Here is a 17,279-nt window from a genome sequence, read left to right on the forward strand (position 1 = left end):
CAGCTGGAAGGACGGAAAATGAACTTTACTGGCTGTGTGCCACAAAGTGTAGAGTTACTGATAAGGCATTCCACAAGCCAATGTTTTATGCCACCAAAAATAATTTCTCACGTACTCGCATGGCGCACCAGCCCACGCGCGCTTGTATGGATTAATCTGCCTGAAAGGACGACGTACGCATGCAGGCCTGTAATTAATTTAAACAGACGATGGGGATGCGTTCCAGTCTTGTACCTCTAAGTACGGGTTTATTCGAAATGATGTGTGTGTCACGTTTGTTACTGTCCTTATCAGTTTGTCAGACCTATTTGGAGGGACAGTAACATGCATGGAACACCCGCCACTTCCTTACATTCCAACCCAATAGGGGGCACTATGCAAAGAAGTTATTCACTTGGAGCGAGAGAAGAAATCGGCGACCACAGGGATCGTAGCGCTTTTCTGATTTTTTTTTTTTTTTTTTTAAATTTGTCCATTTGTGTGACCCGTAGAAACCGGTCGTTGGAGGTCGGACGTTTTTGGCATGCGCTTGAAATGCTTAGCAGAAATGTCATGAAACATGACTTCAGAGACAAGGAAACTTATCTTGTAGGTGAATGAAGTCTGCATTTACCAAAGCCCCTAGTCACGGCTGACAGTTCAAGACACGAAGCCAGAAGAAATTGCGGTCGCAGTTTCACGGGAAACTCATCCGTCCGTTTTGTCCTACAGAGCGCCGACACAGCTCATACTGAACTGCGCAGGCCTGTCATTAGATAAATTCCCGCACAGAAGAACATATGATACTAAAAAGATTCATTCCATTTAGTTTTTGATTCGAAATAGCGTCGACGATGAGAAAGGACGTACGGATATTACTTGTTGGGGAACGTAAGTCGATTTGATTCAAGCTTTGGTTTTATAACCCAGGCATTTCATAATTTGCGGGCATGAATTCAGAGACCACCTAACTTTCCTATGTTGGCGCATCTTACTGAATGAGCTCTTAAATGGTTCGTTGCATCTCCATATAGCCATTTGCCTAATTTTTCTTTTGTTACTCTTAAACATCCATAACACTGCAATTCACTCAGTCCGAGGAGCCATATAGACCTCTTATAGTTTGCAATGAAGGCTACATTAGAAGCAGTTTTATTAATGACCATGGTAATATTTTGTTTCTATTTTTAGAGCTGCAGAGGGGTTTACCCTTTTGATAATCACCCAGAAATGTTCGGATTGATACTGTGTTATAAATATGCGGCAGTTCTTTCCAATGCTGTACTTTGACAGTTTATTTCATCAACACTCGGTTTAGATTAACAAATATGTTCAGCACTACGATATAATGACCAGTTATCAGTATTTACACTTTTTGCATGCATTTTTCAAATGTTCGTTTTTAGCCTCTCCTTGAGGACATCTTACTCGGTACATCAATGAGATTTGAGTCTTGATGTGCTCTGTGTTTGGTTAACGCTATATCTATCCAGATCCCCTCCTGTATCACCGTCTCGTGTGTTTATTGGGGCTATTAATAACAGATTTGGTCGCAGGGCTGACTGCCCTACATACTGTACCCTCATATTCTGTGGCGCTGATCTGGTTTGGATGGGCAGACAGAATGGTATGTGTGAATGTCAACATAGCCCAGCTTATACTGCCCAATGTCAGCACCACCTCCAGACGAAACACGGCTCTTGATAAAAAGCTCCCACTTTATTTTCTGCCGACAGTATTTTCTGTTCATCTAAAACTCCAATTTGGCCAATTAATGAAGGCCACACTGCGTTTCAAACGGCAGCCGGTCAGTGTACGAGCATTCCAATATAATCCGATCTCACTGAAAACACTTGGCAACGGTTTATCGCCCTTATGGTCGCGAGGCATTGCACCTTCTCCCTAGATTGTTTTCACATGGTCCGATGCAGCCTTCATCTATTAATAGAACTATATCAGACTCCTCACCAAAACTCACTTTATTTCCACAGCCAAAGTTGGGAAGACGTCCCTGATTATGTCACTTGTCAGTGAGGAGTTCCCTGATGAGGTAGAGTCGTTTTAACTCGTACCTTTTCATAAGTGTTTGTCATTAGTTATTATTTTTAAGCCCTGATTTTTCTTGTTTATTTGTATGTTTTGTGCAGTTTACATAAAGTCTATAGCAGTACATACTTACATCTAGTAGCATGAGAAAGTCTTTTGGGAATAGTGTGTGTCTGTGTGATGGGGGAGCAGCCCATACATGGGTCAGACACCTCCTCCCATGAACACACTCTGTGTATTGTTGTGTGTTAAGGTTCCTCCCCGAGCTGAGGAGATCACCATTCCTGCAGACGTCACACCTGAAAGAGTACCCACACACATTGTGGACTACTCAGGTAGGTCTTAGTAAGCCACAACCTTATTTGTCAAACTGTGGAGATTTCCTTATAGCTAATGTTGTTTCATATCCTCGACTGTGTAGAAGCAGAGCAGTCAGATGAGCAGCTGTACCAAGAGATTTCTAAGGTGAGATGACTATCTCTGGTTCTTGTCATTTTGTTTATTTGTTTTTCTTTTTTCTTTAGTATGAGTTTGAGTTCATCTGTGTGTCTCTGTGTGATGACTTTTCTCTGTCATTGCAGGCAAATGTCATTTGCATAGTTTACGCTGTAAACAACAAGAAGTCCATTGAGAAGGTTGGACATCCCTGCTCTGTTTATATTCTTATTTAAATGCTCTGCTGATATTGATTTATTGAATGACTGAAACTGCGCAGTAGTTATTGAATGAAAACCTTGCCCCGGGAGTGATTCATGAGTGTGTATCTTTATTACAGGTTACCAGCCATTGGATTCCCCTCATTAACGACAGAACAGACAAAGACAGCAGGTGTGGCTCTATTTGGGGAGGGATGTCGGGGGGGGGGGGGGCGGGGGGGGGGGGGGGGATGGTGCTTAATCAGGAAAATTTACAACCTATTGGTATGTCCTCCGAGAGAATCAAACATAGGGTTAGACAGGAAAGAGACTAATCTGGCTCCGTTTTTATAAGTTCTACGGAGTGCCCTTGAACAAATGAAACTCCCTTTTGAAAGATTCAGCCATGTTTGACAGTTGTTAACGCTACAGCTGTGGAAGAGTACACAGAGCTGTCAGTTAAGTCTGAGAATACAATAGGAAACATGGCTATGATTGGTAGATGATCCATAGTGGAAGAGACCATATGAACACATCACATAAGAAGTGCACATGCAGGTTCGCTCGCTGGTTGAATGGTTTGGCGTGCTGAATTATAATTCAGTAATTTTGTGTATCCAATGGAAAGCGGCGGTTTGGTTGTTTTACACGACGGAGAGCTCTTCAGGGTACATCTGCATCTCTATGCAGTGCTGTTTACTGCTGTTTAAAGCAAGATAAGCCAGTGGGCATCTTTTACGCAAGCCGGGTTTGGAACCAGGAGCAAAAAGATTAAAATGACGGCAGTATGAACACTGACATGACTGGCGTACTAAATCACTCTTCAGAATGGCTTTAGACGTAGTAGACTAAAAGTTAATCAACATAAATAACCAATTAAAGTGTCAGGGAAATGAACCGAGAGTCAATCCATCAGTCTGACCCGACCACATCAATAATGCAGTGGTGTTGTCTTTGTAGGGTACCGCTGATCCTGGTCGGCAATAAGTCGGACCTGGTGGAGCATAGCAGTATGGAGACCATTCTGCCAATCATGAACCAGTACTCTGACATTGAAACCTGCGTGGAGGTAAGGCAGACACTCAGAACAGGGCATACCCACATTCCTTACAATTATGCATCATGGAAATTATATTATTAAATCCATACATGATGGGTTTTGGGTGTTGGACAGGGAGCTGTAGTATGATGGTGGGAGTCTGATGCTGAGTTGCTGAGTTAGCATTCATTCCGAGAGATCTGACAGGTTCACGGCTCCACGCACGCGCACACACACACACACACTCAGCATGTGCTCAGAGGTAGTGTTGTCATGGAGGACGTTGGCAGGGACTCTTGCGGTTCATGTGATCTGTCCTCCAGGCATCCCCTACAGGCGGGATTGGTTTCCGTCTAAAAGGGGAGACTGGGTCTACGTGGCAAGGTGCACACACTCCAGAGTGTGGACGAGGGCCAGTCTAAATCAGGCCTCATTCATGGAGAGTTTGAAGTCCCTTCAGTTAAAGTGCATCACCTTTATGTGCGTTAGGGGTGTTGCGTTGGTGGTGCCAGTGCTCAGTATTCCTCTCCCCTCAATGTCTGAGTTAATCCGTAACTGTGGAAAGCCTGGTTTAGGTTTTCACAATATTGCCATTATTTCTATTTTATTCTATTTTATTTTATTTTAGAACAGAGGTCTTAAGAGAAAATAAGAGGGACACAACCCATCTATGAAAACAGAATAATGATTTGAACCAAGTGACACTGTGAATTCACATAATGTATGAGTAATGGCCTGTTTCTTTATTACTGGTCAGAGATGTTAGAGACCAGAGGTCTAAATGTACAACGATTATATCCTTGCTCTTTCTCAGTGCTCGGCGAAAAACCTGAAGAATATCTCTGAGTTGTTTTATTACGCCCAGAAGGCTGTTCTCCACCCGACGGGACCGCTGTACTGCCCGGAGGAGAGAGAGGTAAGACAGGGTTCCCATTCAGCGTGTGCTGACTCAGCAGCAATGAGAGAAAACTGACGTGAGTCTGTCACTATGTTCAGAAAAAAATGAACACATGAAACACAGTGTGATTTTTCCTTGTGCTCTGAATGCAAACCCCCCTTCCCCCCTCCCCCCACCTTAGATGAAGCCTTCCTGTATCAAAGCACTCACCCGTATCTTCAAAGTGTCAGATTTGGACAACGATGGTATTCTCAACGACAACGAACTCAATTTTTTTCAGGTATGAAACTTTTCGTACAGCCCGGTTATAAAGGCTTTTGCTGGGTGTGATTAATTTTTTTTTGTTTGTTTGTTTTTTTTGTTTTTGTTTTTTTTTTGAATTGGCAAACTTGCCATGATTGGGGTGTAGTCTACAAGGGACTGACTCCCCCAGCAGTGCACACATCTGTGTGTGTTTGTTAATTAGCACTCTAACACACCCTGCTTGATTTCGCTTCAATCTAAAAAAAAAAAAAAAGAGAGAGAATATGCGGATGCACTGCAGTTAATATAAATCAATAACATTATTTGTTTTCCTTTTCTGCTCCCTCAGAGGACCTGTTTCAACATGCCGCTGGCCCCCCAGGCCTTGGAAGACGTGAAAAACGTGGTGCGGAAAAACATGACGGATGGAGTGAAGGATAACGGTCTCACTCTGAAAGGCAGGTTGACCTGGAATTTCCCTCTGTCAGTCACTCTCTCTCTCTCTCTCTGATTGTGGTGTAAGATAAACTCCACAGAAAACTTATCTGAGATGAGGCTGTGTCCACAGCACTGGCCATTAAGCCTCACACTCCTGCAGGAAAGGGGTGGACCACGGACCACGAAAAAGATCAAATCGCTTTTTTTATGAATCTATGTTTTGTGCGTAAACGCTACTAGACAAATCATGTCAATTGATCACCATTATCTGCTGCTTTTAGCACTTGGTGAGTGAGTGCGTGCTGGGTTTTCATTAGCGGTATTGAAAACAGCATGTGTGTGTGTCTGGCTTGACTGCGTGTGTTTACTTTACCTGTGGAAACATTTCTATGTGCTCTTTGCTTGCCAGGTTTCCTGTTCCTACACACACTCTTCATCCAGAGAGGGAGGCACGAGACCACGTGGACCGTACTCAGGAGGTTTGGTTACGACGATGACCTGGAGCTTACCCAGGAGTACCTGTTCCCATTGTGAGTACCTCCGTACGCCCCTCGGCTCCCAAATTTACATTTTCAAAACCGATGACATCAGCACGTTCCATCCAGTTACATTTAAATGAACTAATCATGGACTGAAGTCTTAAATGTGTCCGTATGCCGTCCAATAAGAGCGTGCCGTGTTTCTGTATGACACCCTGTGTTCTTTATCCACATACCGTTTGTGCCGTTTGTATATTATTAGATCGTACTTAGATAATCTAATATAAACTGAAAAGGAAGTCTAAAAGCACACGCATGACTCCAAACCCCTCAGGTTTTTATCAAGTATTCAGTCCCGTGTTTACATTTAATCAAGCGTAATCTCACACCGCGTTGATCCGCGCTGATTAATCGGATTTACTCATTTCAACTGCCCAGACGACATAAGGTCAAGCCTTAAGACTGTAACCTAGTTAAGCTGAGTGCCTTTGTGTGACCTGTTACGTTTTTTTGTTCCCCAAGGTTAAAAATCCCTCCGGATTGCACCACAGAACTCAACCATAACGCGTATCTCTTTCTCCAGAGTGTGTTTGACAAGCATGATAAAGTAAGTTCATGTTTTGTTTTGGGTTTTTTTTTTCTTTTCTTTTTTTTTTTGTTAGTTATGTAAGTCTAATCAAGGCAGGACACTAAAACAGATTATGTTTCCATATGGATGGATAAATTCAGATTAAGGTTTCATTGAGTAGACCCATTTTGCTCATCCCTCCAGATTACGATTCCTGTAAAGAGATGCTTGCTAACATTGCTTGACTCTTCCTGAACTCCCTGTTTATGAGTGCTGCAGCTGTAGTATTTGGCTTGGCACAATGCTTTGCCATTTGTCTTTGCCATAGCGTAATGCACAGAGGAAACACACAGCTGAAGTCATTTCATTTTCTTGCGGTTTCACGGCTCATTTGGGGTGTTGTGGGGAAAAAAAAAAGGCTTTGTGTGTTGACTGCTGGGTGCGTGAGATTTGTTTGTAAATGTTTACACTGGCACGTGCTGGGTTTCAGGACCGCGACTGCGCTCTGTCTCCAGAGGAACTGAAGGACCTGTTCAAAGTCTTTCCCTACATGCCCTGGGGCCCTGATGTCAACAACACGGTCTGCACCAACGAGCAGGGCTGGATCACGTACCAGGGCTACCTCTCTCAGTGGACGTGAGTGCTCCCCCTGCCCTCCCCTGACACCACACACAGTGATGACCAGTGTGGTGGCGTTTCAGACTGATGTTTACATAAGAGCTTTTCTGACCAATCAGGAGAGGATTCAGAGCAGCCTCTGAGCATGTGTTGTTGCCCCCCCCAAAATGTGATGCTGAATCAGAATTGGAAGGTTTTCCATCTCTCACAGTTAGAGAATACACACACGGTGTTTATCGTGCAGTGAGCTATGCTTTAACTGAGCAGAAAATTACAACAGCTTCGCTGACAACTTCGGCTGCCTTTAAATAACAAAACACATGGTGTCATTATATTATTTTATGGTGGAATGTATAAATCCACATAAACGTATAAAGTAGATCTGACCTCTAGGCTTCTCTAAGTGGGATCTTTTCTTATGTGGAGGTAGCTGTGCACTGATCTGAAGAGGGTCAGTGCAGTTGTCATTTTGCAGTGGTCATGTGTTTCTGTTTCTGCTGAAATGACATGTTCAGGCAACTGGGCTGTTGCTCGAGTGTGATTCTCTTATACTGACATTCTAGGAGAAGAGCTTTAAATAACTGGTAATCAAGTTTAATTTTCCTACAGTCCTCTTCTTGAAAAAGAGCTTTAAATTTAGATGTACGGATGTTTATATATACAGTATTTTGCTCATTGTCATGGAGGAGAACCTTAAAATAACTGTGACTCACAGCTACTTGAGTTTCATTCTCTCTCACTTCTTTTCTTACAGTAGAGCCTTGAAATAAAAGATGCTGAAGATTAGTTTTCTTTCATTCTCATTTTTTAAGTATCTTTTTTGCTGTTTGTCGTAAAACGTGTTCCTTTTGTGTTAAATTTCTTTTAATTTAAAAAGAAAGAAAAACATCAGCTCAGAGTTAGTTGAGTTGTCTTTCAAGCCAAACCATGATGCAAACTGAACCCTGGCCCTGAGACCAAGGTGTGAACAGAAGGGTGAACCGGTACACCTCTAACCCATATCTGTTTGGCCTTGGCTTTCCACTGACTGGGTGTGTGGTCTCACCTCTCCTCAGGTTAACGACGTACCTGGATGTGCAGCGCTGTTTGGAGTATCTTGGTTACCTTGGTTACTCCATCATCAATGAGCAAGAGTCTCAGGCAGCTGCCATCACAGGTTTGTATGTGTGTGAGTGTATCTGTGTATTTTAGTTGTCTGAATGTGTGTGTGTGTATTTTAATTGTGGAGACTTCCCGTTGCAGTGACGAGGAACAAACGAATCGACCTGCAGAAGAAGCAGACCCAGCGCAGCGTGTTTCGCTGTAACGTGCTGGGAGCTCGCGGCAGTGGGAAGAGCGGATTCCTTCAGGCCTTCCTGGGTAGAAACCTGGTGGTAAATGCAGTTTCAATGTGATGTTAATTTAATTTAGCCCTAGATTCACTTCGTTTTTAAAACAGTAGTGCTCTTGGCTTTGTTGATCCTTTTGTTTTTTTGAAGACCTGAAGTCTGGGATGTGTATGTTCTGCTGGGAGAGCAGAAAATCTAAGGACACAATATTTATTTTATTTTTCAGTTTATTTTTCATTAATCACCTTCCTTCTTAAGTCTTAATGTGAGATTTGTGGAGGGGATCACTGTATGATTTGTGAGTGATTTGAATGTGTAATTCTCTGTGTTTTACAGAAGCAAAAGAGAGTACGAGACGAACACAAATCCTACTACGGCATCAGCACCACGTACGTCTACGGCCAGGAGAAGTACCTGCTGGTGAGTGGACGTCGCGAGCGACCGTCCCGTCTGTTTGACGTGCCTCGGTGCTGATCAGTGGGCGGTTCTGACTGGTCCTTGTCTCTCTTTCAGCTTCACGAGGTTCTCCCGGACTTTGAGTTCCTCTCAGAGGCTGATCTGGCGTGTGACATCGTCTGCCTGGTGTATGACATCAGCAACCCCTATTCATTTGAGTACTGCGCCAAAGCCTATAAGGTGTGTGTGTGTCTGTGTCTCTGTGTCTCTGTGTGTGTGCCTCTGTGTGTGTGCCTCTGTTAGTATGTGTGTATATGTGTAACTGTGATGCTCACACATTTGTAAGGAGCTTATTTATCTGTATATAGATTTTCCTATGGAAGATTTTATTCTGAACCATCAAAGAACGAGTAACAGAGTTGTGTACACATAAACATTATGTTATGTAAGCATGTTGCATTTGTAAGCTATTGGGGTCAGGCTGTTGTTTGCCATTGTAACCCGCCCTCTGACCTCTGTATCCACAGAAGTACTTCATGGACAGCAAGACGCCGTGCATGATCATCGGCGCCAAGTCCGACCTGCACGAGGTCCGTCAGCACTACAGCCTCTCGCCTCTCGACTTCTGCAGGAAACACAAGCTGCACCCGCCCCAGCTCTTCACCTGCAACACGGCCGACGCGCCCAGCAAAGACATCTACACCAAACTCACCACCATGGCCATGTACCCGTGAGTACGCCCCTCCTCTCTCTCCTCCCCTGAGACTGTAAGCCCCCCCTCCCCCACCGCTCCTCAGCTCCTCGTGGGATCCTGCATGGCTCCGTTGGCTGCCTGCCCGTTTCCTCCCTCCCTCCCTTCCTCTCTCTCCCTCTCTCTCTCTCTCTCTCTCTCTCTCTCTCTCTCTCTCTTTTTCTTTCTCTCTCTCGCTCTTTCTTTCTCTCTCTCTCTGGCTCTCTCCTTCTGGCTCTCTCTCTCTCTCTCTCTCTCTCTTTTTCTTTCTCTCTTTTTCTTTCTCTCTCTCTCTTTTTCTTTCTCTCTCTCTCTTTTTCTTTCTCTCTCTCGCTCTTTCTTTCTCTCTCTCTCTCTCTCTCTCTGGCTCTCTTTCTCTCTCTCTCTCTCTCTCTCTGGCTCTCTCTCTCTGGCTCTCGTTCTCTCTCTCTGGCTCTGTCTTTCTCACCTGTTGTCTTTATTTGTTATCGGGGTTTTATTTTTAGGCAGGGGTCAGGTTTTTGTTCTCTGATCGTAGAGTTCTTATCTTCGTTTGTATCAGAATGGGGAGAATTGTATGCTGAAAATATAATTAGGGCATTGTTATGGAACAGTTAAAAACAGACATTTTTAAGTGTGAAAATACCACAATTGTTTACTGTATAACTTTTGAATTCTTTGCTTGCATGTACTGGAGATGTATGAGTTATGTTTTTGACTCTGTTCAGGTCGACTGAATGGCTGTCAGCACATCAGATGAACTGAAGATTAAAATTCCAGTATAGCGTGTACAATATAATTTCATCTTGTAGACTTGTTTCATGCCACAAGGATGTCCAAGCAGAGATTTGGGCAACCTGACCTTCCTTTTATTTTGCACAAACAAGAAACATGAGGTCCAGATTATTAAAGCAGTGCTTTAATATTTATAATATTCTATGCAGTTAAGGGTGCGGTATACAAGGCCCAATGTGTTAAACAAGTAATGTACACAGAATAAGGCATCTATGGGCTAGCATACTTTATAACGGACCTGGAATGGCTAGGTCCCAATGTTGTATTTCTTTTTTCTTTCTTGCTTTTTTTTTTTTTCTTTGTAGTGGTGCCCCTTTCTGTAAAACTTTGGGGGTGGGGGGGGGGGGGGGGGGGGTTGTTCCCTTTGCCTGTCTATACTTCCTCTCTTTGTCAGCCAGTGGTTTTGAAAATGCCATGCAGCTGAAAGCAGTCGTGCTTTTTTTTCCCTCCACCCACTGCCAAAACTGGATCACTTTCATCTTCAGACCTCATCTGTTCCAGTCAAAGCAAGGAAAACGCTCCATTGTGCTGCAGTATTTCAGACTTAAGACGCACATACACCTTAACTCTCAAAAAACTAGCCTGCGAAATTTCCATTAATACTTCAAGGGTTTATGTATTTTCAGAAGCATGATTTTTCTAGCCTAATTTGTTACCCATAGCTACACATTTTAAAGAGATCTTTACTTTGATTAGTCTTAGGTATATGCTGACAGAATGGCAGAGATCCATTTCCAATCCTCTGGATGTTTTCGTATTTAAGAAATTAGGTATTTGCATCAGCTGTGCATCCGTTTACTAAATTTATGACATTTTGGAAAATGTTTCTTATTTTAGGCTGTTTTAACAAAGCTGCTGACTGCATCTCCACAAAGGCTTCTGTTTCTCTCCATCTGAATATGAGTGGTCCTGTGTCACACGTGACCTTTGGACACGTTTCATTAGCTCTGCTTCAGCTCTTTCCCTCTCTCTCTTCATGTGTCCGGTCCGCAGTGCTCCCTGAGTGCGTTTTAGAGTAGAACTTCAACACACCTCTCACCTTTTCAAACAAGTCTTTCCACATTGTATTGTATGTCACTGGCAAACTTGGCCATATAAGCCTTGTTGATTCAATTGATAAACTTACGTGAGATAATGAAGTTGCTTTATTTGGAGTTTGAACTGTTCTCACGGTGTCATTCCCACCTGCACCCCTGCTCCTCCAAGCCCAATTTATCCCCACCAGGAGCGGAGAGGAGCTTGACCGTGGACACGCGGCCTTTTTGAGGGAGGCGCAGCCAGGGGACCCAGATTACGCGAGGGCCAGATTACGTGCGTGGTGCTCAGATCTGACCAGTTGTCTCTCCCCCCCTCTGTCTCTTCTCTGTGTGTCTCCACAGTCACGCCAAGTTACGCTGCATGTGCACCTGCAACCGGTGCACCTTCTGCATCTGTCAGAACCTCCTCAACTCAGAGCTGCTGCGCTCTGTAAAGGCCAGGCTCGTCACTGCCGTTTTAAACAGGTCTATAAACTCACGGTCTGTGAAAGCGCACCCCCCCCCCCCCTTTCCCTCTTTCCGCAGGTGACACTTTCGTAAACCCCCAACCACCCCCCCCCCTGGCTTCCTAACACGCTCTTCTGTCTGCATAGGACGTAGAGCCGGCAGGTTTGCCTTGCATATCCACAGTGCAAGCTTAGAAAAGTCCCAATTCAGTGACATTGTCCAGGGCCGGGTGGCCTGTTTTCCAGAACCGGTCGTGACTGATCGTTTTTGCCTGCGTTTCGTTCGGAGGCTTGGCTTAAGGCTCGACTCCTTCGCTGTTGTTGTTTGTCCGTCAAATCGTCGCGATTGACGAAAGAGATCAGTAAACAGAACGGTCAGTCAAAGGAAGGTTGTGACTTCCCAAACGCATAAAACCCAGCTGTATACCAGCCTGACTCACACACCCCCATGCACTTCCAAAAGCGCACATCAGAGTAGGGAGCACAGCTCAGACTCCTTATGAGTGAAGTGAGCTCCCAAATCCTTATTCAGTGCCAGCTGCAGTGTTGATGTAAATAAGACATGACGGTCCCTCTCCCATTTTCACCTCAGCCCAGAGAAACTACCCGCCAAGCCGCTTCGTCTCCTGATCCAGCCAATCAAACGAGCCCTAACCTGGATGCCGCTGTGTGGGTTTAACCCTACCGCTGGGCTAGCTAGGGAGGTAACCGTGTGCTAACCGTGCATCCCGTGTGTGTCTGACTGGGTCAGATGGATTATAAATAAGGATTGGAGTTGGGGAAAAAGCCTTTTGAGTGTTTAAAGGAAACGCATGTGAGTTGCTCGTGCTGGTGCAATATGACGTCACCGCTCCTCTGACGTGCCGTGTGTGTGTGTGTGGGTGAGACGCCGTACTGTTGGAAGTGCATGGGGCTGTGATGTCAGATTCGTTCATCAGAGTGTCTGGTCTGCACTGCACTGCACCAAGCCTGTGGTCAAAACAACCAGTCAGATCTGTTTCTACATACTCTGTGCATGTCTTCATTCACTAACTAACGCTCAGATATGTAAAGCCATTTAAAAGGCTTTGTTTAATTTTTATTTTTATTTATTTATTTATTTTTTAATGATAGTACGAGCTGACTGAGAAAAGGAATCTTTCTTAAATTTTGTGATGTGGATATGCAAATGGTAAATCTGTTTGAATTTTACTAACTTTTTCGCTCTGTTAGGGAGAACTGTAGCCTCTCCTGTTGAATTTGAGACCATAGTCCATTGGCTGAGACCTCTCAGAAGGCTCCCCTGGCTGCCTTTACAGGGTGATGACGATTGATTTTTGAAGAGGTGTGCGTGACACCTCATTCAGTGAATGCAGGGGGGCTTTCTGTGACCGTCTCACTGTCCTGCTGAGGTCTTTTGATTTTTCTGTTTTTTCAAACCAGTTTTTTTTACCTCGCACATTTTTTTTTCTCTTTGGACAATTTTGATTGCTCACAAAATTGCCCAAAACGTGGTTTTTTTGTGTGTGTGTGTGTTTTATTGTCATCTTTTAGTTTTAACATTAAGAGTGTAACACATGCTTTCCCTGAGTGAAAATGTGTGGTTTTTGGTTATTATTATTGTTATTATTTTGCCTTATGGTTTGATTAGACTGTCACTCCCTCCTCTGTGACGTTTAATTTCATGCTGTTGTCTTGTTGTGTTTTGTTTTTTTCCTCTGTAGGTGCCCATCCTCCTGTCTTTCCCTGGCCCTCTTCCTTTTCTTGCTGCATGTGTTTACTACATGCTAACAGCATGTCACTCTCACTCTCTCTCTCTCTCTTTCTTTTACATTAACCCTTTTCCTACCTGGGTTCAGCTTTTTTTTTTTTCCCTTCCTTACCCTGAGCAGGACTGAACTGTCCTCTAAACAAAGGTGGCGTCTCACTTTGATTTTATAGATGTTTTTATCTGTCAGGGGTCTCTGCCACGTTTTAATGGGCAACTATGTGACTCTCCAGTTGAAAGACTGTCTTACATATGCTGTTCTTCCAGCTTTAGAAGGTTAACGCATTGAAAGGCGTGGCCCTGTAGAACATTAGCTTTTGAGCGATACGTATCGTGGGGTGGTTGACGCTGCTGTGTGTGTGTATGTGTGTGTGTGTGTGTGAGAGGTGATGTTTCTTATGCATGTGCATGTTTTGGGGAGGTGATCTCTCGATGTCTCTGATCTGTGAGATATGAGTCCAGTGCTCCTTTCTAAGTATGCATATATTAAAGATATAGATGCTGAGTCTCAGACAACAGGGAAGATGCCAGGCTTTAATGAAGTGTGTTTGACCTTTCCTGACTCCGCTAATACACACTCGAAGACAAACACATAACTAATTGGGAAAAAAAGGGGGAATTTAGCGAATATATTTGTAGGAATGTCACTGGTCAGTAAAGGACTTTATTATTTAATATTGATAGAAATATTATTACATTATGTTGGACAACCCTGTATTAGTACTACAGTGTTGCATGCTTACTGTCAGCCCATGACTCATGAGAGGTGGAGCTGTCTAATGTTTGTGTTTTCATGCATGTGTTGGCTGAACTGCAGGTGGCAGTATTCTGTTAAAGATGGGGAGTGTGACTGTATCTGTCAAAAGAAAAAAAAAAAACAGTCATGCCAGCATCATGCCAAGTATTTTATACCACTTTACAATTGAGTGTCTAGGCTGGGGCAGAGACGGTCATGGTCAATAATAATTACGCTGACGCTGACCGGCCCAGTCTAAGACATATTTGTTATCTGTTCTGCACTGTTGTTGGTGCTATGAAAGGAGAATAAACACTAGACAAATGGCATGCCACTAAACCTCCGTGACAACATACACCACGTCGACAGTGCCATGGATCAGCGCATATGGCTCAGTCCAGTGTCTGACCACCTTGTGCATGCATGCGTGTGTGTGAGCGTGCGTGACATGCAGTGGGAAGTGTGGGTGTAGTTACTATGCTGGGGTATTGGGCTGGCTGTGTGGGGTACGGTTGGTGAAATGGCCATACTGTGTGCTTGTGTGTGTGTGTGTGTGCGCGTGAACGTGTGTGTATATGCGTGCATGTAAGGTTGAGACCTTTCGTAGAGGACGTGGGTGCGTTTCTGCTGGCCGATGAGGAATCCAGCCTAATCCACCAGGTGCATGCAGTCAGCTATGTAGAAGACTCGATCTACATGGAGTCGTCCGTTGACCCCTTTCTGCCCAGGTAAAGACCAGCCTCCCTGGGGCGCGGGGTGAGTGGAGCGCTGCCCTGTGAGTGTGGCTGCATGTCCTGGAGGAAAACGCTATGGGTGCATGCATGAACAGGATGGAGCACCGCGGCAGCTAACAGGCACCTGCAGTCTCCCGTTGCCTACTCTGACTCAAAAAAAAAAGCAAAGTATTCACACACAGGGTATTTTTCTTCCCCTTCTAACCCCTTTTGTTATGGTTGAGTTTCAGATTTTTTTTTTTGTTGTCCTTGTTGTTTTTTTTCTTTTTTTTAATATTGCTGTTTTTTTTTTTTAATCTTAACTTCTACTGATTCCGCAGCTAATGTGAGTCAGGACCGTATAAAGTGACTTAGTCACTGTGGGGCTTGTCGTGTGTACTGGTTGATGTTTTTTCAGTGCTCTGGTGCTGGTTTACGTGATGTGGTCTGAGTGGTTTGCTCTGACGGTTTTCGACTCTGTGAAGGCAGAGTCTGGGAGGCTTTACACTATTGAAATCATCTCGTATTCTGTTCTCACACAAGCAGAAGATAAAGGAAGAGGTTCTGTGGGTGGGACTGTCTCCTGATCGTCTGATCGTTCACAATGTTGACCTGTGTTGTTTTTGACTGATCCTGATGGTCCTTCTGCCTAAAACACCTGTTCTGGGCAGTGCTCTGGATCTGTGTCGTTGGCCTCTCCTTCAGTACTTACCCAAATTCAGTTGTTCTCTCTTGCTTCTCTCATGTGGAGCTCAGCAGCGTGTGGTTCTCTTTTTCACTCCCTGCTGAAGGCTTGCTCTCTGTCACTCTGCTGCGTCTCCCTGCTCCCCCTCTTAAATCCCACAATGCTCCTGTCTCTCGCTTCTCTCCCACGTAGATTATAGCTGACTGTGAAGACGTGATCATTGCACAAAACCAAATGGATACTTTTTTTGGGGGGGGGTGGGGGTTTGTTTGGAGGCACTTTTGCACAGTGCTGTTCCAGAAGCATCCATTTTGTTTAGTGTTGTCCTCTTAGCCAATGAAGATAACAGACTGTACTTACTAATGCACTGTCATGTCTCTTCCTCCCGCGCTCTCTCTCTCTCTCTCTCTTTCTCTCTCTCTCTCTCTCTCTCTCTCTCTCTCTCTCTGTCTCTCTCTGTCTCTCTCTCTCTCTCTCTCTCTCTAGGCACATGACTCAGGCTGATCTGAAGAACTCTACGTTTTGGTTGCGGGCCAGTGTTGGAGCCACAGTATTTGCGGTGTTGGGGTTTGCCATGTACAAAGCTCTCCTCAAGCAACGGTGATGCGTTAATGGAAGCATGTGACTACAACCCAGCTGCCCTGGCAAAAGAACTACAAAGCCTACCATCCCCTTCTCACCCATGTCATTCCCCTTTTGGAAGGTCATAGATAGTGACATTTTATATATACATATATATATATATTTGAAACTAACAAAAAAGCTTCATTTTTCCAACTCTCTTTCATTGGGGTTTTATTTGGATCTGTGCTCCTACATCCACTGTCTTATGAGTTAAAGGCACTGAGATGCCATGGATTTGTCTAGACAGGTGCTAATTTGATCTGACCTCAGCCACTGGTTTCTTAATTATGGCCACTGTTGATTTCACAAGTCAGTATTGGAAAGATTTGACACATACTGGAGAATAATGGAAACACAATGAGAGCACAGCGTTCAGTTCAGAAGAGACTATATATTATGTTTATAGATGTACATACTGTCGTACCTGCATTTGCCTATGGAGTGATGGTGAACAAAAGCCAAGATGAAATTCCTCACATGTACGCTACAATCAAAGAGAGGAGCATTGAAACAAAGCCATTTCCTGTGTGTGATGATCATATGCTCTTGACAGGTTTGAATTATGGACTGTATTAATTTATTAACCTCATACGTTTGTCTGAATGTATCATGTCTGACACTGCGTGATGCAGTCACTGTTCACGGGATGCTTTTTCTTTTGTTTGTTTGTTGTTTTTGTTTTTTATTCCAGTGGTTTTCTGTTACAGTTACTCTGGACAAACGGCCCATAGCCTGATTACAGTCTACTCATAAGAGTCCTGTGTGTCTTATAGAACTTCCCTGACTCAAAGTCCTGACACACTCACACGCTCTCTCTCGTTCTCTCTGAGTTTCTATGGAGTCAGGCCAATGGAGCACAGTCGTATTACAAGTGCTGTATGAAAATGGTCCCCTCCAAATAAACAGCACCATGATACTGTGGGGGTTTCCTCACATATAAGACATGCATCATGCCTCTCTTATTATTATTATTATTATTTCCAATACACCCTTTCTCACTTCAAACCATGAACCTGTTTTACTCACCTCTGACTTTTCCAGTATTTACAATAAATAGCTGTGTGATCAAGCCACTGTCTGTTGAGTCTTTATTTGGCATGATGGTACTTGGCAGGTGAAT

The 17,279-nt window shown here is 44.0% G+C and overlaps 1 protein-coding gene across 3 annotated transcripts; it reads left to right on the forward strand.

Annotated features, from left to right (window-relative positions):
• Positions 1-523: 523 nt before the first annotated feature.
• Positions 524-16,237, forward strand: rhot1a (ras homolog family member T1a). 3 transcript variants are annotated; one of them, XM_030789877.1, is made up of 21 exons: positions 524-870; positions 1,971-2,029; positions 2,279-2,360; positions 2,447-2,490; positions 2,607-2,660; positions 2,801-2,853; positions 3,621-3,729; positions 4,514-4,615; positions 4,779-4,877; positions 5,190-5,298; positions 5,688-5,808; positions 6,280-6,364; positions 6,816-6,961; positions 7,999-8,099; positions 8,186-8,316; positions 8,608-8,691; positions 8,785-8,907; positions 9,195-9,397; positions 11,551-11,673; positions 14,728-14,865; positions 16,022-16,237. In XM_030789877.1, exons 1-21 carry the CDS (start codon positions 834-836, stop codon positions 16,137-16,139), a joined length of 2,121 nt encoding a protein of 706 aa, XP_030645737.1. In that variant the 5' UTR covers positions 524-833; the 3' UTR covers positions 16,140-16,237. The 3 variants fall into 3 exon arrangements, with proteins under 3 accessions (XP_030645737.1, XP_030645738.1, XP_030645739.1); XM_030789878.1 differs by lacking the exon at positions 14,728-14,865; XM_030789879.1 differs by lacking the exons at positions 11,551-11,673; positions 14,728-14,865.
• Positions 16,238-17,279: the final 1,042 nt, after the last annotated feature.

This window comes from Chanos chanos, chromosome 13 (assembly GCF_902362185.1).
Source record: "Chanos chanos chromosome 13, fChaCha1.1, whole genome shotgun sequence".
Lineage (NCBI taxonomy): Eukaryota > Metazoa > Chordata > Actinopteri > Gonorynchiformes > Chanidae > Chanos > Chanos chanos.